Here is a 23,136-nt window from a genome sequence, read left to right as displayed (position 1 = left end):
GCGTGCCAGTTGGTTTGAAGTCGGAAACGAGCGAGGTGAGATGGGAGGCCATGAGCGGATTCTGGGAAATGAAGTTCTTGGGCAGCAGATTTTGTACGCTGCCGCCGGCCCGCGACTCTGCCGCGACGGGGCCAGAACGGTTTCATCCAGGCTTGCTTCTGTAGAGTTTCCCTTCGTCGGGAGTGACTCACTTAATTTGAAACCCTTTTCCAATTGTTTTTCCCAGGGCTGGTTTCCCTAAATCCTGTATTTTCCTTTTGTTTACTGTTCCTACTAGTCATGGCTATAGGTAACTGAGAATGAGAGACAGACAGAGAGGCGTTGAGTTGTTGAATATGACTTAGAGAAGCAGCGTGACTCAGTGGAAAGAGCCCGGGCTTTGGAGTCAGAGGTCATGGGTTCAAATCCCGGCTCCCCCACGTGTCATCTGTGTGACTTTGGGCAAGTCACTTCACTTCTCTGAGCCTCAGTTCCCTCATCTGTAAAGTGGGGATTAAGACTGTGAGCCCCCCGTGGGACAACTGGATCACCTTGTACCTTCTAGACTGTGAGCCCACTGTTGGGTAGGGACCGTTTCTATATGTTGCCAACTTGTACTTCCCCAGCGCTTAATACAGTGCTCTGCACACAGTAAGCACTCAATAAATACGATTGATTGATTGATTGTATCTCCCCCGTGCTCAGAACAGTGCTTTGCACATAATAAGCACTTAACAAATACCATTATTATTATTATTATTCTTAGTAAGAATGAATCCTTTTTAGAGACTAGATGAAGAATTTAGAGCCTCAGCTAGTTTAACTGGACCTCATTATGTTAAGAAAAGCACGCTAAATTTTCTAAATACAGGTATCCACGTGACTGACATTTCTTTAAAATAACATATTCACCCATCAAATCACTGCGGCACGGTGCGTTGAAGAAGTTATTGGATGGAAGGAGTTCTCCAAAAGGCAGCCTTTGAGAGGCTGCAGCGGGGAATCTTTTTTCTCCAGGAACCTCAGTCGCTCCCAGCATCTCGACTGCTGGCAGTTAAATTCATTCATTCAATCGTATTTATTGAGTGCTCACTGTGTGCAGAGCACTGTACTAAGCGCTTGGGAAGTACAAGTTGGCGACATATAGAGACGGTCCCTACCCAACAGTGGGCTCACAGTCTAGAAATGACAGAACAGGGTGAATAGTAACATCTGCAGTGGTGCAGAATTGAACGGGAGGACTGAGAAGCATTTTGGATGAATAAGGAGGCGGAATGAAGGAATAGAGGGGAGCCGGAGAATTCTCCCGCCTCTTCACCTGCTGCCCGTAAGGTGCCATTGAGAGGGAGCGTGTCACCGCTGTCACTGCCCAGGTGTTGAAAAGGGCATCGAAGTGGTGAATATCTGCAGGATGGAGATTGAGCGTTTCCTTTAGTGTGGCAGCTCCTCAATCAATAAATCAATCAATCGTATTTATTGAGCGCTTACTGTGTGCAGAGCACTGTACTAAGCGCTTGGGAAGTACAAGTCGGCAACACATAGAGACAGTCCCTACCCAACAGCGGGCTCACAGTCTGGGGGAGACAGAAAACAAAACCAAACACACTAACAAAATAAAATAAATAGAATAGATATGTACAAGATAAATAAATAAATAGAGTAATAAATATGTACAAACATATATACAGGATACATATATACAGGGAAGGCAGGGAATGAGGCTGCTGCTTCTGTGGTATTTTTCTAACGCTGAGTGCTTTCTGTACGTGCTCAATAAACGGCATTACTGTTGCTTCCGTTGTTTCCTCGGACAGCGAGGATCTCTGGAAGATCACCCACTCCTCTCAGACTTCTTCTTCTCCCGGCCGAATGACGTAGCTCCATTTCACCTTTCCTCTGGGACTGATTTAATCTTAACTCGTTAGTGGTTAGTGGTCCAGGCTGTTTTACTTTTCATTCATTCATTCATTCAATCGTATTTATTGAGCGCTTACTGTGTGCAGAACACTGTACTAAGCACTTGGGAAGTACAAGTTGGGAACACGTAGAGACGGTCCTTACCCGACAGTGGGCAAAATGGCCTTTTCCTTTTAAGAGAAAATGAATAATAACGATAACTTGGGAAGAGTTATTTGGCTGTTTATTATTAGCTGCCTTCCCTCTAAATCATTATTGACCCAAAAAGCCAGGTAAAAGGATTTTGAGAGTGTAAGTTTATAGAGTTTGTCAAATGGGCTGCCAGGGTCAAAATAAATGAGATGGCTTTTGCTAATAATATACCCAAGAGAATCCAATACGGCCCTTTGGATAAATTATCCTTCACGTCATCCCACTGGCGACTTGTCAGAGATAAAAGCGTGAGCTTATCGGCCGGGGAAAGCGAGCAGTAACGCAGAGATATTGGCCTTCCATTTTGCAGCTCTCTAGCACGATGAGAAGCCCAGACGCGGTGTCATTTCCAAGAGGACCCTGTTTATCATTTCTGGCGGTGTGTTGGGGCAGAAAGGTGGTTTCTCTTGAATTTTCAGTGACCATTCTCTCTCAGATCCTCAAGCGATGTTCCCCCAGATACTTTTTCCTCCTCTCTGCGAAAAGAAACGAACCAGCGACATTACGTGAAGTCTCTAGGGAAATGTTTAAATCTGGCGCTTTAATTGCCGCTGTATAATCAACGTATTGCCTCTTGTAACGATGCATTTTTTTCCTCCCCCATTGCCCCCTCGGTCCCCAGGACACCGAAGCAGCAGTTGGAGCCAAGCGGCCGGATGTGGAGGGGATCTTGTCCAAGGGGCGGCATTTATACAAGGAAAAACCAGCCGGTCACCCAGTGAAGGTAACGAAGCTGCCGCCCAAATAGCCATCGCTGCGTAATGGGCTGCTCTTCCCCTGCTGTGGATGCTTGTCCCCGACAGGTCCTGTTTGTGACCCGGGAGATAAAGTCGGGGACTGTCTCGGGTGCGGCAGAAGCGGCCATTGTGTCGCCTGCTATTCTGTTCCCTTCACAAAGATCGATCAATCAATCAATCGATCGATCAGTCGTACTTATTAAGTGCTTACTACGTGCAGAGCGTTGTACTGAGCATTAGAGCTTGGTCTCTTTCTCAGTGCCGCGGCATTACGATGCCTTTTCTGTCCCGGTGGTCCTCCGCCCCCATAAAATAGGTCTCTAGCAACATAGGCGATGATCTTCTTGGCAGCTCTTTGTTCGTCCAGCAATTTTATTTGTATGTATTTCTTCTATTTATTTTATTTTGTTTCGTTGTCTGTCTCCCCCTTCTAGACTGTGAGCCCGCTGTCGGGTAGGGACCGTCTCTAGATGTTGCCAACTTGTACTTCCCAAGTGCTTAGTACAGTGCTCTGCACACAGTAGGTGTTGGTAGGTGATATTATCCATTGACCAACTCGTTTTAGCTAAAAGGGGGCTAAAGGTTATCCAAAAGTTTAGCTAAACTTTTAAAAGTTTAAAAGTTTAGCTTAATAAGTTTAGCTAAAAGTTATCTCCAGCAACCATCTCACCCTGCTCTGCGCTGTTCTGAGCATTTTGGTTTGTACATATTTAGTACTGTATTTATTTATTTATTTTACTTGTACATATTTATTCTATTTTATTTGGTTTATATGTTTTGTTTTGTTGTCTGTCTCCCCGTTATAGACTGTGAGCCCGCTGTTGGGTAGGGACCGTCTCTAGATGTTGCCGACTTGGACTTCCCAAGCGCTTAGTACAGTGCTGTGCACACAGTAAGCGCTCAATAAATACGATTGAACGAATGAATGAATGAATGACAGGAGACTGTCGGTTATGGCCCAGAGAGGCAGTTGAGTGAGCGTAGCAGTGGTGTGAATGAGCCACTTTCCTATTTAGATGGGTGCCGATTGGTCGCCAGAGCCAATAATAATTATAAATAATAATGAGTGTATTCTTGCCAGTTCTCCCTCTCCACTGTCATTCTTGTTTCCTGGAAGAACGGGGCATGTGAATCACACGCGGGTAAACCGTGAGCCAAATGGCGGGTTGAAATGTAACCGTCGGATCAGAACGGCCAAGTGGCTTGTCGAGTGATGGTCTCGCATAACGAAGAGCTCAATAATTGTGCGTCATTTTCTGTTAAAGAGAAAGTTGGAGCAGCTGAGCTCTGACTGGACGACGGTGGACCGTTGGCTCCAAGAGCTGAGGAGAAAGCCGGCCGTGGCAACCGTGGGAGTGGTCCCTCCCGGCAGCGGTAAGTACAGAGCTTAGCAGCGGCTCTTTCCTTTGTCGATGGGCATCATTCGGCACTTACTGTGTGCCAAGAACTGTGCTTAGCTCGGTGGTGTATATCCCCGCCCCATCCCAAAATGACCGAGTCAGAGTGTGTATTTTATCCTTGGTTTCCACATGAGGATACTGAGTTCCCCAAGGCCTCCAAGCAAGCAGCGGGGCTCCGTGGAAAGAGCCCGGGCTTTGGAGTCAGTGGTTATCAATCAATCGTATTTATTGAGCACCTACTGTGTGCAGAGCACTGTACTAAGCGCTTGGGAAGTACAAGTTGGCAACATATATGGTTATGTCACCTGTGTGGCTTTGAGCAAGCCACTTCACTTCCCCAGGCCTCAGTTCCCTCATCTCTAAAATGGGGATTGACTGTGAGCCCCCCGCGGAACAACCTGATCACCCTGTAACCTCCCCAGCACTTAGGACAGTGCTTTGCAGAGAGGAAGCATTTAATAAATGCCATTATTATTAATTATTATTATTATTATTATTATTATTATTATTATTATTATGGGATTCCTAACCAGGTCTCCTGACTTGCAGTCCCTAGCTCTCTCCAAAAGGCCATGGTGCGGATCGAAAAAGGAAGGGGAAGGGAGAAGGCATTCTGCAGGGGCTCCGTCTCTTTAGCGAGGGACTGGGGAGCAGTTGTTTCTCATCTGAAAAATGGGGATGAAGACTGCGAGCCCCCCATGGGACAGCCTCATCACCTTGTAACCTCCCCAGCGCTTAGAACAGTGCTTTGCACATAGTAAGTGCTTAATAATTGCCATTATTATTATTATTCTCTTTTATTTCCCCACTCTTCCGCAGTCTGATGTCTCTCCCCTGTTCACAGCCTACTGTCTTTCCTTTACTTACCCACAGCCCGACGTCTCTCCCCTGTTCACCCGCAGCCTGGTGTCTCTCCCTTACTCGCCCCCAGCCTGATGTGTTATCAGGGGTCAAGAGGTGAGGGAGAGACACCAGGCTTCTAGACTGGGTAGGGACCATCTCTATATGTTGCCAACTTGTGCTTCCCAAGTGCTCAGTACAGTGCTCTGCACATAGTAAGTGCTCAATAAATGAGAATGAATGACTGTTTGAAACCATTTCAGGCTTGGAAGAGGGCCCCTGAGTGGCGTTTTCCAGAACATCTGTGGAGAAGTAGGGTGTTCGTCATTTTTCAAAAGAACAGAAAATGGTGTTGGGGTGTGTAATCTGGGAGAGACCGTTTCCTTTTGGGGCCTGCGGTGGAAGCGGAGGGTAAGGACGTTCGGAGGATCCTGGGAAATGAATGTGACACCCCTAAGTGCTGTTCAGAGAGGGATGATGTCCCAGAATTTGCCTCCAGGAGGATGTTGGGGGGTAGAGATTTTTATCACGGGGGTCTGCAATTATTTATTTTATTTGTACATATTTATTCTATTTATTTTATTTTGTTAATATGATTTGTTCATTGTCTCCCCCTTCTAGACTGTGAGCCCACTGTTGGGTAGGGACCATCTCTATATGTTGCCAACTTGGACTTCCCAAGAGCTTAGTACAGTGCTGTGCACACAGTAAGCGCTCAATAAATATGATTGAATGAATGAATGAATGGTGATGTTACGACTAGATTGTACACAATTTATTGGATTTTTTTTTTTAAGCAGTCTTTGGGTGGATGAGGCCCAGGACGAGAATCCTTTTCACACCGAAAAAAGTGACTTCCCTTATCACTGAAGCAGAACTAAAAATCTCCTCTCGATTTTCCCCCCGACTCTGAGCCTATAAAGATCAAAAGATTAAGCCATAAAGATGGGAACATTGATTCCTAAAGGCTTTTTTTTTTTTTATCTTTCATGCCAACAGAGCATACTAAATAGAAAGCGGTACTAAATTTATCTCTGCTGGCGTAGCGAACCATGATTTCTGTAACGAGGAAAGTGCTGCGTGGGCCCAAGGGTATCGAAACGGGCTTCTCAGTTTACCTAACCTGAGACTTTTGACACTGACGACTTGACACCCATCCATATGTTTCGTTTTGTTGTCTGTCTCCCCCTTCTAGACCGTGAGCCCATCGTTGGGTAGGGACCGTCTCTATATGTTGCCTACTTGTACTTCCCAAGTGCTTAGTAAGTAAGCACTAAATAAATACAATTGAGTGAAGGAGTGAATGAATGGCACCGAGCACAGCGGTCCCAGTGACGTAGTAGAGCTGCCAAAGATGTGTGGGTTTTATATTTTGGTCAGGACGACTACTAATAATAGTAATCGCGTTGCGTTTCAAGTACCGTACTATTCCCTGAAGTATCAGGAAAACTGGAAAACCACCGGACGCAATCCACATCCCCCACTGGGTTACCAGACTGAAGGGGAGGGAAAGCAGGGGTTTCTGAGGACCCCGATATTCCCTTGATTGTGGTGGCCTCATTTCCCTCTAAGAGGAGCAAAGATGCTGGGGAGAAGGAGTGAGGGAATTAAAGGGAAAGTGGGTCATTGGATAGATGACGAAGCGTCAGCGTTTTTTGTTTCGGTGTGGTTTTTTGTAATGGTATCTGTTGAGCGCTTTCTCCGTGCCAGTCACCGTTCAAAGTTGGAGCAGATACAAGTGGATCAGGTTGGACGCTGTCCCTGGCCCACCTGGGGCTCCTAACCTTAATCCCCATTTTATAGATGAGGTAACTGAGGCACAGAGAAGTGAAGTGATTTGCCCAGGGTCCCACAGCTGACAATTGAGCCTTAATCTCCATTTTATAGACGAGGTAACTGAGGCACAGAGGAGTGAAGTGATTTGCCCAAGGTCCCACAGCTGACAATTGAGCCTTAATCCCCATTTTATAGATGAGGTAACTGAGGCACAGATAATTGAAGTGATTTGCCCAAGGTCCCACAGCTGACAATTGAGCCTTAATCCCCATTTCATAGACGATGTAACTGAGGCACAGAGAGGTGAAGTGATTCGCCCAAGATCTACAGCTGGCAATTGAGCCTTAATCCCCATTTTGTAGACAAGGTAACCGAGGCACAGAGAAGTGAAGTGATTTGCCCAAGGTCCCACAGCTGACAATTGAGCCTTAATCCCCATTTTATAGACGAGGGAACTGAGGCACAGAGAAGTGAAGTGATTTGCCAAGGGTCCCACAGCTGACAATTGAGCCTTAATCCCCATTTTATAGACAAGGTAACCGAGGCACAGAGAAGTGAAGTGATTTGCCCAGGGTCCCACAGCTGATAATTGAGCCTTAATCCCCATTTTATAGACGAGGTAACTGAGGCACAGAGAAGTGAAGTGATTTGCCCAGGGTCCCACAGCTGACAATTGAGCCTTCACCCCCATTTTATAGATGAGGGAACCGAGACACAGAGAAGTGAAGTAATTTGCCCAAGATCCCACAGCAGACAAGTGGCAGAACTGGGATTAGAGAGCAGGTCCTTGGGATTAGAGTCCCAGGCCTATGCTGTGTCATTCATTCACGTCATTCGGTTGTATTTATTGAGCGCTTACTGTGTGCAGAGCACTGTACTAAGCGCTTGGAAAGTACAGTTCACCAATAAAGACAGACAATCCCTGCCCACGGTGGGTGTGTCCTCTACACCGTGCTGTTTTCTGCTGCTAGTCTGTCGATGTGCTAAAACCTGCCTTACTAAAGTAAAATATTTGTAAGCTCTCTGTGGGCAGGAGCTACTCGTCTACCAACTCTATTGTATCATACTTTCCCATGCGCTTAGTACAGTGCTCTGCCCATAATAAGCCCCCAATAAGTAGCGTTAATTGAGCGATTGACCGATCGAATGTCGGCGCTGAAGCTCCCTGTAGAATTGGCCTGAGTAACGGATTGATTTTCCTTGGCAAGGCCAGTTGCGTTTAAAGCTTTCCCGTGGACTTGGGACATGGGTTTAGAGAGACGGTGTGTGTTTGTGTGTGTTTGCGTGTACACCTCTCAGTCCTCCATGTTGGAAGGTGGGCTTGTCGGCTGTCCATTCTGTGTCGCACCGCCTGAGCCCGGACTTCTCGGGGTCTTTAGATAAGCGAAGATAAACTAAAAACAGCGTTTGAAAATCATGCCGATCGCGTTTCCAGGTTGGTATTCAGCTTCCGTCCACGCCCTCTCGGCAGACCTAGCGAGAGATAATTATCGCAGCTTCCTGTAGCTTGAATTTTCCCAGACAATCAGGCCGCCACCATGAAGGATGGCAGCAATTTAAGAGCGCCTCCGCTCTTGGCCCTGCCTTTAGACGGTTCTTCTGCAGCCGTTCAGCCGAAGCCCCGTGTCCCTCGGGCCCGCTGCCCGTGGCCTGATTCCCTGCCTCCATGGCATTACCAGCACCGGGACAGGCCCGAATCCCTCGGTGAGCTGTCACTGTTTCCGGTCCTTGGCCGAGAGGAGACTGTAGCAAACCTAAAATCGGTGACGGTTCTGGGCCTAAAACAAATAAAGTAAGAGGAAACTGGTTCGGAAACGCCCACGGCCCTGCCGTGCCTTCCCAGAGCCTTTGTCCGAACCGCCGGATCACTCGGGGACGGGGACCTCCCGGTCACAAGCGGCAGAGCAGCCATTCCGACGGGGAGACAAGTCCGTCCCCCAAATGATAGGCTGCCCAGGGTAGCGCTGCCCACCCCGTTGCTGCCCGCGGCCCCGGGCACCCTATTCATTCAGTCGTATTTATTGAGCGCTTATTGTGGGCAGAGCACTGTACTAAGCGTTTGGGAAGTACAGGTTGGCAACATATAGAGACGGTCCCTACCCAACAGCGGGTTCACAGTCTAGAAGTGGCCCTTGGGCTCAGTGTGTTGTCAGTTTTAAAGCCCTCAGCCATTTTGCCCCCACCTATCTCACCTCCCAACGCTTCTACTAAAAGCCAGCCCGCACACTTGGCCCCTCCGATGGCGACCCACTCGCTTTACCTCCGTCTCGCCAGTCTCACCGCCGACCTCTCACTCATAATAATAACGATGGTGTTTGTTAAGCGCTTACTCTGTGCGAAGCACTGTTCTAAGCGCCGGGGAGGTTACAAGGCGATCAGTATGCCCCGCGGGGGGGCTCACGGTTTTAATCCCCATTTTACAGATGGGGGAACTGAGGCCCAGAGAAGCGAAGTGACTTGCCGAAAGTCACACAGCTGACAGTTGGCGGAGCCATGACCTCTGACTCCAAAGCCCGGGCTCTTTCCACTGAGGCACGCTGCTTCTTGTTCATTCAGTCGTATTTATTGAGCGCTTACTGTCTGCAGAGCACTGTACGAAGCACTTGGGAAGTACAAGTTGGCAACATATAGAGACGGTCCCTACCCAGCAGCGGGCTCACAGTCTAGAAATGTCCTGCCTCTGGCCTGTAAACGTCCTCCCTCGTCTTATCCGAAAGGCACTTTCTTTTCCCCCTTTCGGAGTCTTATTGAAGGCCGGTCTCCTCCAAGAGGCTTTCCCTAAGACCTCTTTTCTTTTTCTTCCGTTCCTTTCTGTGTCACCGTGACTTGCTCCCTTTACTCCTCTCCCCCGACAGACCCATTGCTTTTATGAACGTTTCTGTAATTTTACTTATTTATATTAACGTCTCTCTCCCTTTCTAGAATGTAAGCTCACTGTGGGCAAGGACCGCGTCTGTTATACTGTTAGATTGTGCTCTCCCAAGTGCTCAGTACCGTGCCCTGCACACAGTAAGCGCTCATTAAATACGATTGACTGACTGACTGCCTATTGCATCGGTTCTTCACTTGGTTTCTTTAGTGGCCGGCCGGACTGCTCCCGTCGAAGCCCAGACGTTGGTTACTAAGGAAACGACCCTCTCCAAAGGAGAAATGCCGTCTTCCCTGCTCCCAGAGATGCCCGCCCTGGCCGACTTCAACCGGGCGTGGGCCGAGCTCACCGACTGGCTGACCTTGTTGGACCAGGGCATCAAAACCCAGAGGGCGATGGTTGGGGATCCGGAGGACATCGGCGGGCTGATGGTCAAACTGAAGGTACGTGTTGACCCCGCATCTCCTCCCAAGGCCGACCTCTTCCAGAGGACAAGAGAAAGTTGATCAAGGGCGGTCACCTGAAGTCTCGAAATGCCGTGGCTTCCCGGATTCTGCCGGCGAAGCGGCAGACCGCTGCTCCAAGTCAGATTTCTCAGCTCCCCGGGTGCGTGAAATAAAAAGGCCATGAAGGACGAAAGCGGACCGTTGGTTGCTTTGAACTGGGCCCCGCCTGTTCTTGAGTGTTGAAGTCAGGGCTCCCGGAAGAGGTTGACGGTGGTTGAAATCCCGGGAACGGTCTTCAGGCCCCTCCGTTGGCGCACCTGGGGGAGTCCCAAAATGCTTACATGTCAGGGTCACCTCGACAGAACAACCAGAGATCCGCCCCGAGACCATAGAGGATAAACGGCATATATGGCCCGTGTTACAAATGTGACGAGTTCAAAATCCCCTGAATTTAGGTATGGGGAAGTTGAATTTAGCAGAACCTAACACAGCCCCTCGCGATGATTTCGAGGGATTGAATTGCTGCTCTGTTTTTTGGTTGTCAAAACTCGTGTCGTGCTCTTTTCCTCAGAGGGTCTCAGGAGTCTTTTATGCCTTTAGGAGTCCGTTCCCTGTCCTTGAGACTCTTTGGATGTGAGTCTGGGACATCCAGCCATAGAGGAGGCTGGAAAGTGCCCAGCATTGTGGACGTTCAACCGCCCTCGGTGCTCGTTGTGGTTGATCCCTGCCCCTCCCCGAGAGTGCTGTGGGGTTGAGGTTGGGGTGATTATCAAATGTCACAGATCCATAGGTCACAGATCCGAGTGCATGATGACGTGGAAGGATGAGGGGCCTGGGAAAAGAGGGCTTAAATGGGGAAGGACTTTGGGATGAGATGTGTCCTTAATGAGCCCTTGAAGATGAAGAGAGTGGTGGTCTGGCATATGTGGACTGGGAGGGATAGCAGGCCAGAGGGAGAATGTGGGAAAGGGATGGCAGCAAGATAGTTGAGGTTGGGGCACAGTGAGTAAGATGGTCCTAGAGGGGCGGAGTGTGGGAGTTGGGCTATTCTAGGAGATCGGTAGAGTCAGGTAAGAGTGGGTGAGCTGATTGAGTGCTTTAAATTCGGTTGTATTTATTGAGTGCTTACTGTGTTCACTGTACTTAGCACTTGGAGAGTACAATATAACAATAAGCAGACACATTCCCTGCAGAAAAGTTTACGGTCTAGAGGGTAAGACCGACATTAATGTAAATGAATAAATTACAGATATGTTCATGAGTGCTCTGGGGCTGGGAGTGGGGATGAATAAAGGGAGCAAGCCAGGGTGATGTCGAAGGAAGTGGGAGACGAGGAAAGGAGGGCTTAGCCACTGAAGGCTTCTTGGAGGAGATGTGTCTGAAGAGTCTGAAGCGGTGGAGAGTAATTGCCGGATTTAGGGACGCAGGCCATTCAAGGCCAAAGGCGGGACACGGGCGAGGGGTCAGCACCGAGAGAGAAGAGATCGAGGACCAGTGAGTGGTTTGGCATTAGAGGAGCCGAGCGTGTGGGCTGTAGAATAGCAAGGTGAGGTAAGATCAGGCAAGGTGACTGAATGCTTTAAAGCCCAATGGTGAGGAGTTTTTGTTGGTTGTGGAGATGGACAGGCAACCCCTGGAGGTTCTTGACGAGTGGGAAAAAATGTCCTGCGCACCACAGTGAAGTGGTAAGAGTTAAAGCCAGCGATAAGGAGTTTCCGTTCATTGTGGAAGTAGATGGGCAACCATTGGAAGTTCTTGAGGCGTAGGGAGACGTCGACTGAGAGGATTTTGTTTCCTTTTCTTTTTTTTTAATACAAACTCCCTCCTTCCCCCACAGTTCGGGCCGCAGAGCCAAACAGGTTGGAGTTGGGAGGCACAGAATGCAGGGAGATCAACAAAACGAGGCAGATGCAGTAATCAAGGCAGGATGAGATATATGTTTGGATCACCATCAAAGCAGTTTGAACGGAAAGGAAAGATGGCATTTAGCAGTGTTGTGAAGGTAGAAACTGACAGGATTTGGTGATGGATTGAGAGTGAGGGTTGAATTATGTGTTTCAGATGCGTTCTGGTAGCTAGCTTGAGGTGTGGAATCCCTCCAGCCTCGCTGGTCGATTTTAAACGACGGCCTGAGGTGGAATCTCTTTTGACTGCAATGTTATGTGGTGGGGTTACCCGGTCGGGTCTTAACGTTGTGCGAGGATACCGGAAACTTGGTTTGGTCACTGATTTTTGTGGGGGGAGAATGGCCTCTGTTTAATGGTAAGAATTCAGTCGATCGTATCTATTGACCGTTTTTTTTTAATGGTATTTGTTACGCACTTACTATGTGCCAGGCACTGTGCTAAGCATTGAGTTATGTACAAGCTAATCAGATTGGACACGGTCCATGTCCCACGTGGGACTCTCAGTCTCAATCCCCCTTGAACAGATGAGGTAATAGACACAGAGAAGTGAAGTGATTTGCCCGAGGTCACACAGCAGACAAATGGCAAAGTCAGAATTAGAAACCAGGTCCTTCTTATTCACAGGCCCGTTCTGTATCCGTTAGGCTTCTCAAGTCAGAGCACTGTACTTAACTCCTGGGAAGTACGGTGCAACAGGGTTGGAAAACATGTTCCCTCCTCCCAAGGAACTCAAAGCCAGGCAGACACTAGGAAATGATTGAGCTAACTGTATTTTTAGCGAGCCAGCTGATGGATAATGATGTTATTTTCTTTGTGCTTGGTATTTCGATAAGCGCTGGGGTTGTTAAAATATGATCAGATCAGACAAAGTCCCTGCACCACCTGGGGATCACAAATCAAAAAAGGAGGGGACAGAAGATAAGTTTATTCATTCATTCATTCAATCGTATTTATTGAGCGCTTACTGTGTGCAGAGCACTGTATTAAGCACTTGGGAAGTACAAGTTGGCAACGTATTCACATTTTACCTATGAGGAGGCTTGGGCCCAGAGAGATTAAGTGATTTGCCCCAAGTCATTGAGCTGATCAGTAGCAGAACAGAGCCTAGAACCCAATTTTCTGACCCCTGCCCTTTCCTCTATTCATTCATTCATTCATTCAATCATATTTATTGAGCGCTTATGTGTGCAGAGCACTGTACTAAGCGCTTGGGAAGTACAGGTTGGCAACATATAGAGATAGTCCCTACCCAACAGTGGGCTCACAGTCTAGAAGGAAAGCCTCTAGGCTTTGTTGCCTTCTTTAAACATTTTAGTTTTTGGACTAGAATATTCTGGACTTAGTACTTCACTTCAAGACAGTTTAGCTTGATTTTTTTCCCCCTAATAGGTAATCAAACTATGAAGGTCAGTTCAGTTTAGCCTGTTGTTCAGTGGTTGGAGTTGCCATCCTGACCAGGAGGAATTTTCACCAGGATTGGCTCTTTTCCACCTTGAATACTGGCATTAAAAGAAGTTAGGATCTCCCTGGAGCTCCTCCTCTCATACCTGATGACCTGGGTGTTGCTTATAATGATAATAATAATAATAATAATGGTATTTGTTAGTCTCTTGCTATGTGCCAAGCTCTGTTCTGAGTGCTGGGCTAGATACAAGGTTATCAGGTTGTCCCTTGTGGGGCTCACAGTCTTAATTACCATTTTATAGATGAGGTAACTGAGGCCCAGAGAAGTGAAGTGACTGGCCCAAAGTCACACAGCAGACAAGTGGCAAAGCTGGGATTAGACCCCTTGACCTCCAACTCTCACACCCGTGCTCTTTCCCCTGAGCCACGCTCTTTCTGATGCTTTATTCGTTCGGTAGAATGGCTAGAGTGATTGGCAGGGCAGAGAAATCATTCAAAAAACAAATTCATTCTGTGGCCTCTGTACGAAGTGAAAGATGGACATTAGAAAAGAGTGAAGGTGAATTAATGTCAATTGAAATGATAATCTTTCACAAGAAGGCAGTTACAAAGATCAGACAAAATTAAGGGATGAGAAAGAAGATGATGTTCAATCATTCCGTTCATTAAATGTGCTGGAAAAATCACAATTGGAGGGGGAGAGAAGGACAAACCGGGAGGTCAGAGAATGAGTTGAAGGCCGAGGCGGATGATTAAAAATCAGACGGAGAAGAGTTCAAAAAGTCTGACATGTTTAATGACGTGCAGACACACACACAGACCCCTAAAGTGAAACTAGAATTCACTGTGTCTTCGGGTGAACGTTAAAAAGTGTTACTGGGTGTTAAAGATTGAGGAATTTTCAGCATTTCACTCAGGAATCAGATATCGGAGCCCCCTGTGGGGTAGGGACTGTCTCTATATGTTGCCAACTTGTACTTCCCAAGCGCTTAGTACAGTGCTCTGCACACAGTAAGCGCTCAATAAATACGATTGATTGATTGATTTCCGTTGGCTCCGATTGCTGCCTGGGATCGAGATAGTTTCAGACCAAGTGTGAGGGTAAAACCTGTGAGGGCAGAGACATTTAAATAATAATAATAATAGTGATGGTATTTGTTAAACGCTTACTATGTTCAAAGCACCTTTCTAAGCACTGGGGAGGTTACGATTTGATCAGGTTGTTCCATGGGGTGCTCACAGTTTTCATCCCCGTTTGCCAGATGAGGTAACTGAGGCACAGAGAAGTGAAGTGACCTGCCCAAAGTCACACAGCTGACAGTTGGTGGAGCCAGGATTTGAACCCACGACCTCTGACTCCAAAGCCCAGGCTCTTTCCACTTAGCCACGGTGCTTTCCCAAGTCTTCCTGTTCCTGTACTCGAGAGGAATTTTGAAAGTCTTCTGGAGTGAAATTTTGATTGGAAGCGAAGCGATTGATTATTTCATTTATTAATCACTTACGGTGTGGGATAGACACAAGACAATCATCATCATCAATCGTATTTATTGAGCGCTTACTATGTGCAGAGCACAATGAAATCAGGCACATTCACCCGCCCACCGGGGGAATTTTCTTTTCCTTTTGCGAAGTCATCCTTCATCACCAGGTGTTGGAAAAATGGTTATTCGATCCTTTTGAACTACTTCTGTGGAAATTAAGGAAGAGTACATTGCAAATCCTGATTAAGAACTAGAAACATTTTTTAATGGCAATAAATGCCATCATTGTCATTATTGTTATTATTAGTATGGAAAAACAGAAATCAGCCAAACACAAAGCCGTGCTGCATTTCTTTTATTACTGTGGTATTTGTTAAGCCCTTCCTATGTGGCGGGCACTGTAGTAAGCGCTGGGATAGATCCACTCTAATAGGTGCAGACACGGTCCGTGTCCCACGTCGGGATCGCAATCTTAATCCCCATTTTACAGATGAGGTAATTGAAGCACAGAGAAGTGAACTGACCAGCCCAAGGTCACACGGCAGACGAGTAGGAGAACTGGGATTAAAACCCAGGTCCTTCTGATTCCCAAGTAGGGAACAAATCTACCAACTCTATTGTAATAAATAATAATAATGATGGCATTTATTAAGCACTTATTATGTGCAGAGCACTGTTAATAATAATAATAATGGCATTTATTAAGCGCTTACATGTGCAAAGCACTGTTCTAAATGCTGGGGAGGCTACAAGCTGCTATGGGAAGCAGTATTGCACAGTGGAAAGAGCCCGGGCTTTGGAGTCAGAGGTCGTGGGTTCAAATCCCGGCCCCGCCACTTGTCAGCTGTGTGACCTTGGGCAAGTCACTTAACTTCTCTGAGCCTCAGTTACCTCATCTGTAAAATGGGGATTAAGACTGTGAGCCCCACGTGGGACAACTTGATCACCTGGTATCCCCCCACCACTTAGAACAGTGCTCTGCACACAGTAAGCACTTAAAAAATGCCATCAATCAATCAGTCAATCAATCGTATTTATTGAGCACTTACTGTGTGCAGAGCACTGTACTGAGCGTTTGGGAAGTACAAGTTGGCAACATATAGAGATAGTCCCTACCCAACAGTGGGCTCACATCATTATTATTATTATTATTACAAGGTGATCAGGTTGTCCCACCCTCGCAGTCTTAATCCCCATTTTCCAGATGAGGGAACTGAGGCCCAGAGAAGTAAAGTGACTTGCCCAGAGTCACACGGCTGAAAAGTGGCAGAGCCAGGATTCGAGCCCTTGATCTCTGACCCCAAAGCCCTGGCTCCCTCCACTGAGCATTGTAGTGTACTCTCCCGAGTGCTTAGCACAGTGTTCTGCCCAGATTAAGCGTTCAGGAAGTATTATTGATGGATTGATTGTGACTCAGGAGGAAAGTGCTGTATCTTGCGGATGTGCTCATTAGTCGTCACTGCTATTTATTGGTCACGTTTTAGTTTGTGGGGGTGGGTGGGTGGATCATGTTCAATATGCAGTCCCCTCTTAAACCATGGCCCAGTTCAGATCCTTGGTCTCTGCTGCTTTAGCATTTGGGACATACCAAAGAGGAGAAACAGTGTGGCTTGGTGGATGGAGCATTGGAAGTGGAAGTTGGACTGTGAGCCCGCTGTTGGGTAGGGACCGTCCCTATATGTTGCCAACTTGTACTTCCCAAGCATTTAGTACAGTGCTCTGCTCACAGTAAGCGCTCAATAAATACAATTGAATGAATGAAAGTTGGAAGAAGCCGGGTTGTAATTCCGACTGCCTCTCGTCTGCTGTGTGACCTAGGGAAGTCACGTCACTCCTCTCTGCCTCCTCGGTTCCCTCATCTGTACAATGAGGATTAAGATCGCGAGCCCTACGTGCGACCTGGATTGTGTCTAACCTGATTACCGTGTATAGGACAGCGCCTGGCACATAGAGAACGCTTAACAAGCACCGTAAAAAAAAAATGGGCCGCTGTGGAGGAAAAGGGGAGACTCGTTTTGTTTCCTTCGGTGGCATTTTATGCATTTCTCATGAAAGGGTATGGCCTGATATCCAGTTTCAGATGGTGCCGTGATTTCTTCATGGCTCTGGGGAGGCCACAGGAACAGAAGATGAGAAGATGAGCGAAGCCTAAGGAAAGAAACCAGGCTGGGGGGGCCCGAGGCATGAAGCCAAATAGCCCAGGGCAATCAGCCAGAAAGCTAGACGGGCCCAGGGCCCCCCGGGACGGGCTCCTCCCTTTTCCGTGACTCCTGTCCCCAGCAGCCGATAACTCCCTAGTCAGTCAATCAATCAATCAATCATATTTATTGAGCACTTACTGTGTGCCGAGCACTGTAGTAAGCGCTTGGGAAGTCCAAGTTGGCAACATCTAGAGACAGTCCCTACCCAACAGCAGGCTCACTGTCTAAAAGGGGGAGACAGAGAACAAAACCAAACATATTAACAAAATAAAATAAATAGAATAGATATGTACAAGTAAAATAGAGTAGTAAATACGTACAAACATATATACATATATACAGGTGCTGTGGGGAAGGCAAGGAGGTAAGGCGGGGGGGATGGAGAGGGGGACGAGGGGGAGAGGAGGAGTCGCGCTTCCTGGACTCGGCTCCAAAAGATCAGCCCATCGTCGTGACGCGGTCTGACGATTTCCCCGGGGTAAGACCTTTTTGTCCGTGTTGGAGCAGGTGAAAACAATGTTGAAGTGAGCGCTAGTGTTGCGGCCCTTGGAAGGGCAGATAGGACTGTGACCAAAGACCCAGAGGACTTTGGGGAGTCCCTAGTAATAATAATAATAATAACAATAATTAAGCCCTGGGGTGGATACAAGCAAATCGGGTTGGACACAGTCCCAAGTGCTCAATAAATATGATTGAATGAGTGAATGAATGAATCCTCCCCAGTGCTTAGAACAGTGCTTTGCATGTAGCAAGCCCTTAATAAATGCCGCCATCATCATCATCATCATCATCATCATCATCATCATATTATTATTATTATTATTATTATTATTATTATTATTATTATTATGTGTCCAGCAGTCTTCTAAACGCTGGGGTGGATAGAGGCAAGTCAGGTTGGACACGGTCCCTGCCCCACGTGGGGCTCACAGTCTCAATCCCCATTTTACAGATGAGTCACAGAGGAGTGAAGTGACTTCCCCAAGTTCACACAGCAGACATGTGGCAGAGGCAGGATTAGAACCCACGACCCGACTCCCGGGCCTGTGGTCTGTCCACACTGCTGCTTTCTGATGATTATGGGTTCCCCGAGATTGGACTGAATCCAGACTTGTCCCAGCCCCGTGGGGCTGTCTAGATTGGAAGGCAGGAATTCCGAACCAACTCTGGGGGCTAGAATCCAAGACCGAAGCACTCAGTCCAGTGCTCTGCCCGCAGTGAGCGCTCAGTAAATACGATTGAATGAATGAACGAATTTCACTGGAGGCCTTGAGTGAATCAAAGGAAGAGTTGCCACTGGAAAGGGAATCTGTTGCAATTTGTAGCAAGCCTGAAATGAGTAGACTCTGTCCTCGGGATTTGACGTGTGGGATGAAGGTTTCCAAAGGGTGACCGGTTTTCCTTCATTTCCCAGTCACTTAAGATGATGATCGATCCCTGCCGTCATTTCGTTCCTCTCATTTCTTCTGCTCTTGGGCAGGGAGGGGTCGGTGGGAAAGTAGGGGAACATCAGAACATACTGAAGAGGTAACTATTGTCGTATTTGTTGACAACAACCATCTGTTGTATTTATTGATAGTAATAATAATAACTACGGTATTTGTTAAGCACTTACTGTGTGCCAAGCTCTTTTCTTTTGAACGCTTACTCTGTGCAGAGCACTGTACTAAGCGTTTGGGAGAGGTAAATAAATAGAACAGCAGACACATTCCCTGCTCACAAAGTGCTCTCATCCAGTTGTATTTATTGTATCTCTGTTTCCTTCAGATTTACTCTCCCGTGATATTCCAGGGCCGGTATTTCTGTTTCCTTCAGATTTACTCTCCCGTGATATTCCAGGGCCGCGAGATTCCCCCGTGATATTCCAGGGCCACATATGCAGAGCCATTCCGAATAAGTATATAAAAGAACTGTAGCATTTGTTAAACGCTAGATGCCGAGCAAAGTACCCAGAGCTGGGTTCGTTCATTCAGTCATTCAATCATATTTATTGAGCGCTTACGGTGTGCAGGACACTGTACTAAGTGCTTGGGAAGTACAAGTCGGCAACATATAGAGGCGGTCCCCACCCAACAGCGGGCTCACGGTCTAGAGGGGGGAGACAGACAACAAAACATGTGGACAGGTGTCAAGTCATCAGAATAAATAGAAGTAAAGCTAGATGCAGAAAATCAACAAAATAGAATAATAAATATGTACAAGTAAAATAAGCAGAGTAATAAATCAGGGTTAAATCCAAGATAATCAATTTGGACACAGTCCCTGTCCCACATGGGTCTCACAGTCAGAGGGGGAGGATGAGCAGGTATCAAATCCTCACTCACTCACTCAGTCGTATTTATTGAGCACTTACTGTGTGCAGAGCACTGAACTAAGTGCTTGGGAGAGCACAATACAACCGTAAACAGACACATTCCCTGCCACAATGAGTTTTCATTCATTTAGCCAATCCTATTTATTGAGCGCTTACTGTGTGTCCAACTTGTACTTCCCAAGTGCTAAGTACAGTGCTCTGCACACAGTAAGCGCTCAATAAATACGATTGAATGAATGAATGAAGAACACTGTACTAAGCACTTGGAAGAGAACAATATAAGAATAAACTGACACATTCCCTGCCCGCAGTGAGCTTAAAGTCTACTGTAGAGAAGCGGCGTGGCTCGGTGGAAAGAGCCCAGGCCTGGGAGTCCAAGATCATGGGTTCAAATCCCGGCTCTGCCACTTGTCAGCTGTGTGACTTTGGGCGAGGGCGCCTCACTTCTCTGGGCCTCGGTTCCCTCGTCTGTAAAATGGGGATGAAGATTACGAGCCCCACTGGGGACAACCTGATCACGTTGGATCTCCCCCAGCGCTTAGAGTGGTGCTTTGCACATAGTCAGCGCTGAACAAATACCATTGTACTATTATTATTATTACTAGGTGGGATGAAGAGTTGTTGAATTCACTTTGTGACTTGCAGATGTCTTCTGATGCTTTTTTGTCTCTGGACTCTTCTTGCAGCGTACAGAAGCCTTTTTGAGTTGTGAGGTCCCCGGGGTAAGCCGTGCGACGAATCCCCGTAGTCTTCCCATGCCCGATCCACGGAGGAGCGTTTAGTTGCGGCTTCGTCCCGCCGTCTAGTGCAGTTGTTTGTTGTCCATGTGTTAGCTGTGTAGGTGTGCTGTTCTGCCTCCTGGTCTCAGTGTGAACAGATGGATTGTGAAGAAAACCAGAGCGTGGAAAGACTTGGGGGGGGCAGAGTAGTAGTATTTATTCATTCAATTCATTCAATCAATCGTATTTATTGAGCGCTTACTGTGTGCAGGGCACTGTACCAAGCGCTTGGGAAGTACAGGTCGGCAACGTATAGAAACGGCCCTACCCGACGACGGGCTCACAGTCTAGAAGGGGGAGACAGACAACAAAAAAAAACCGTGGACAATCATTTATTCATTCATTCAATGGCATTTATTGAGCGCTTACTGTGTGCAGAGCACTGTACTAAGCACTTGGGAAGTACAAGTTGGCAACATATAGAGACGGTCCCTACCCAACAGTGGGCTCACAGTCTAGAATAATAGTATGTGCTCGATAAATATGATTGATAAGTATTTTTAATGTTGTGAGTGCTCGATAAATATGATTGATAAGTATTTTTAATGTTTATATAGAGGTACACATGCACTCTAATCAAATAATATCAGTTTATATAGAACTAGCTTTCCCCAAACAAGCCAAAAAGAACGCTCTTCCTCATCCAGTAACTGAGCAGCTACTGGAAGGAGATAATAAAGATGGTATTTGTTAAGCGCTTAGTATGTGCCAAGCACTCTTCTAAGCACTGGGGTAGATACAAGGTCATCAGATTGTCCCACATGGGGCCCATTTTAAAGATGAGGTAACCGAGGCACGGAGAAGTTAATTGACTTGCCCAAAGTCACACACAGCTGACAAGTGGCGGAGCCGGAATTTGAACCCACGACCTCCGACTCCCAAGCCCGGGCTCTTTCCAGCGAGCCACGCTGCTTCCTCCTGATTCTGAAAATTGCTTGTTTGAAAACTCTTCCGTTTGCTTCGGGAAAGAGATCACAAGAAGAGACTTCCATCAAAGGACCCTCTTGAAACCAGGCTGCAGTTCAAGGGACTTCGCTGAGAAAGTGTTAAGTGTGTGATCCAGATGGTGAAATTTCATTTTGAAATTGACTTTCGTATGGATTGAAAAGTGAAAAACATGGGCCCGTGTTTAATCTAGTAAAGGCACGAGTTCCATTTGAGGTCAAAAGGCCCATTTCTGAGGGTTATCTGGTCTCCTCGGTGACTGAGGTAGATCAAGAAGCCCCGAGGAAGAACATCTTACGTGCTTCCCCGGCGGGAATGGAGAATGGCTCGGATAACTAACGGGCCCCACATTCACCCAAAAAGGATCTCGTTCATTACAGAGGAAGCGGCCCGCTTTATCAAGTCTCCGTCGCTCCGTCGGCCGGCCCGGTCCTCCAGTGAAGCCGTCGGTCTGTCCCCATTTGCCTTCGGAGCCTTTTCTGTAGGTTCAGACTGATGTTGATCCAAGCTGCTCCTACAAAACCCTTCTCAGTGAAAGTTTGAAATCCCGAAGAAAAGGCATTGAAAAGAGTCTATTTTTGGACAGATTGGAGTTTATCTCAGAGTGGAAAGCTTCAGAAACAGTACGTTTTCTCCAGGGCACGTCGTTATTGGATCGGAGAAAAACAAACTTCATCCGTGCACGGTCTTAAAATTCAGGGTATTATAAGAACGTCTCTCGGGATTCTGAGAAACCGTCTGATCCCGGGCGCGCTCCTGGGCGCTTTTGTAGGATAAAATTTAGAGCCAATTGCCTACAGAAGACGTCTGGCTCCATCACAGATCTCGTGACGACGAGGCCCTTGAACTTAACTGAAAATATCAGATCTCTGCGCTGAGAACGGCCAAGTCCGGTCTCAGCAACCTTAGAAAAGAAATTCTTTTACCCCCTGAAACTTAGGCATGCTACCAAAGCATCTACTCCTTCAAAAAAAGGTCCCATTTTCCCCCTATTTCCGATCCCCTTCACTCACTGCCTCCAGTACTTTGTTCCACAGTCCGGGCACCATTTTGGATCAAGAAACCATTAAAGTTAGACACCCGAAAATTGGATTTTTCTTTCCCACAGTCACTGTCTACAAAGGTGGAACGTTTCTTCAGTGTCAGGCCTCTAGTTTTTCAATTCAGAAGAAAGGACGCTCTCACAATTATGATCTTATTATTATTTTAGCATTGAAGCCATTAGCTTAGTTCTCAAATCTGCTTTCGCCATCCCTTTTTATAAAGAGCACTTCGGCAGTTATCTGGAATAATCCCTTCTTCACCCAGCGCACCGAAGTCTGTCTGCGGGGCCGAAGAGCACCGTGTCCAAATGGAAAGGATTTTGAATTATCGTGGGAAAGAAATTTGTTGATTTGGGCAGCAACAGCATTTGGCTCGGGAATGGGGGGATGGAGGGAATTTGTATTAAAAAAAAACTGTCAACCTCAGCCGAAGGGAAAGGGCTTACCAACTCTGTTATATCGTACTCTCCTAAGCGCTTAGTAGTAGTAATAATAATAACAGTATTTGTTAAGCACTTAATATGTGTCAAGCACCATTCTAAGCGCCGGGAAATGAAGTGACTCGTCCAGGGTCACACAGCAGATGTGTGGCAGAGCCGGGATTAGAACCCAGGTCCTTCCAACTCCCAGGCCTGTGCTCAGTCCACTACACCACGCTGATGCCCTACACAGTAAGCGCTCAATAAATGCGACTGATTGATCGATCAATCTAAATGAGCATCAGAGTAGTATTTATTGAGTGAACCCATAGTTTTTATTAAGCTCTGACAGTGTGCAAAGCCCCTGAACCGCACAAAGCGCCTATTTCCCTCAAATCCCTAAACTACCAAGAAGCAAAGTTCTGGTCCTAAATTCTCATGAGAAGCAGCGTTTGGCTCAGTGGAAAGAGCCCGGGCTTCGAAGTCA

The 23,136-nt window shown here is 47.0% G+C and overlaps 1 protein-coding gene across 4 annotated transcripts in view; it reads left to right on the top strand.

The window, feature by feature from the left end:
* The window catches only part of DMD (dystrophin), a 553,630-nt gene that overhangs the window by 374,698 nt on the left and 155,796 nt on the right, over window positions 1-23,136 (top strand). For 2 of the 4 annotated variants that reach the window (XM_038757062.1, XM_038757068.1), the window contains 3 exons: window positions 2,711-2,812; window positions 4,091-4,199; window positions 9,921-10,153. In XM_038757062.1, coding sequence (XP_038612990.1) covers window positions 9,992-10,153 — 162 coding nt within the window. In that variant the 5' untranslated portion in view covers window positions 2,711-2,812; window positions 4,091-4,199; window positions 9,921-9,991. Of the gene's footprint in view, window positions 1-2,710; window positions 2,813-4,090; window positions 4,200-9,920; window positions 10,154-23,136 lie in introns of those variants that run through there. The other 2 variants (XM_038757063.1, XM_038757064.1) reach the window with 1 other exon arrangement.

Source organism: Tachyglossus aculeatus, chromosome 15 (assembly GCF_015852505.1).
Source record: "Tachyglossus aculeatus isolate mTacAcu1 chromosome 15, mTacAcu1.pri, whole genome shotgun sequence".
Classification (NCBI taxonomy): domain Eukaryota; kingdom Metazoa; phylum Chordata; class Mammalia; order Monotremata; family Tachyglossidae; genus Tachyglossus; species Tachyglossus aculeatus.
Note: the sequence above shows the minus strand (reverse complement) of the source record. Positions and strands in the feature narration are given on the sequence as shown.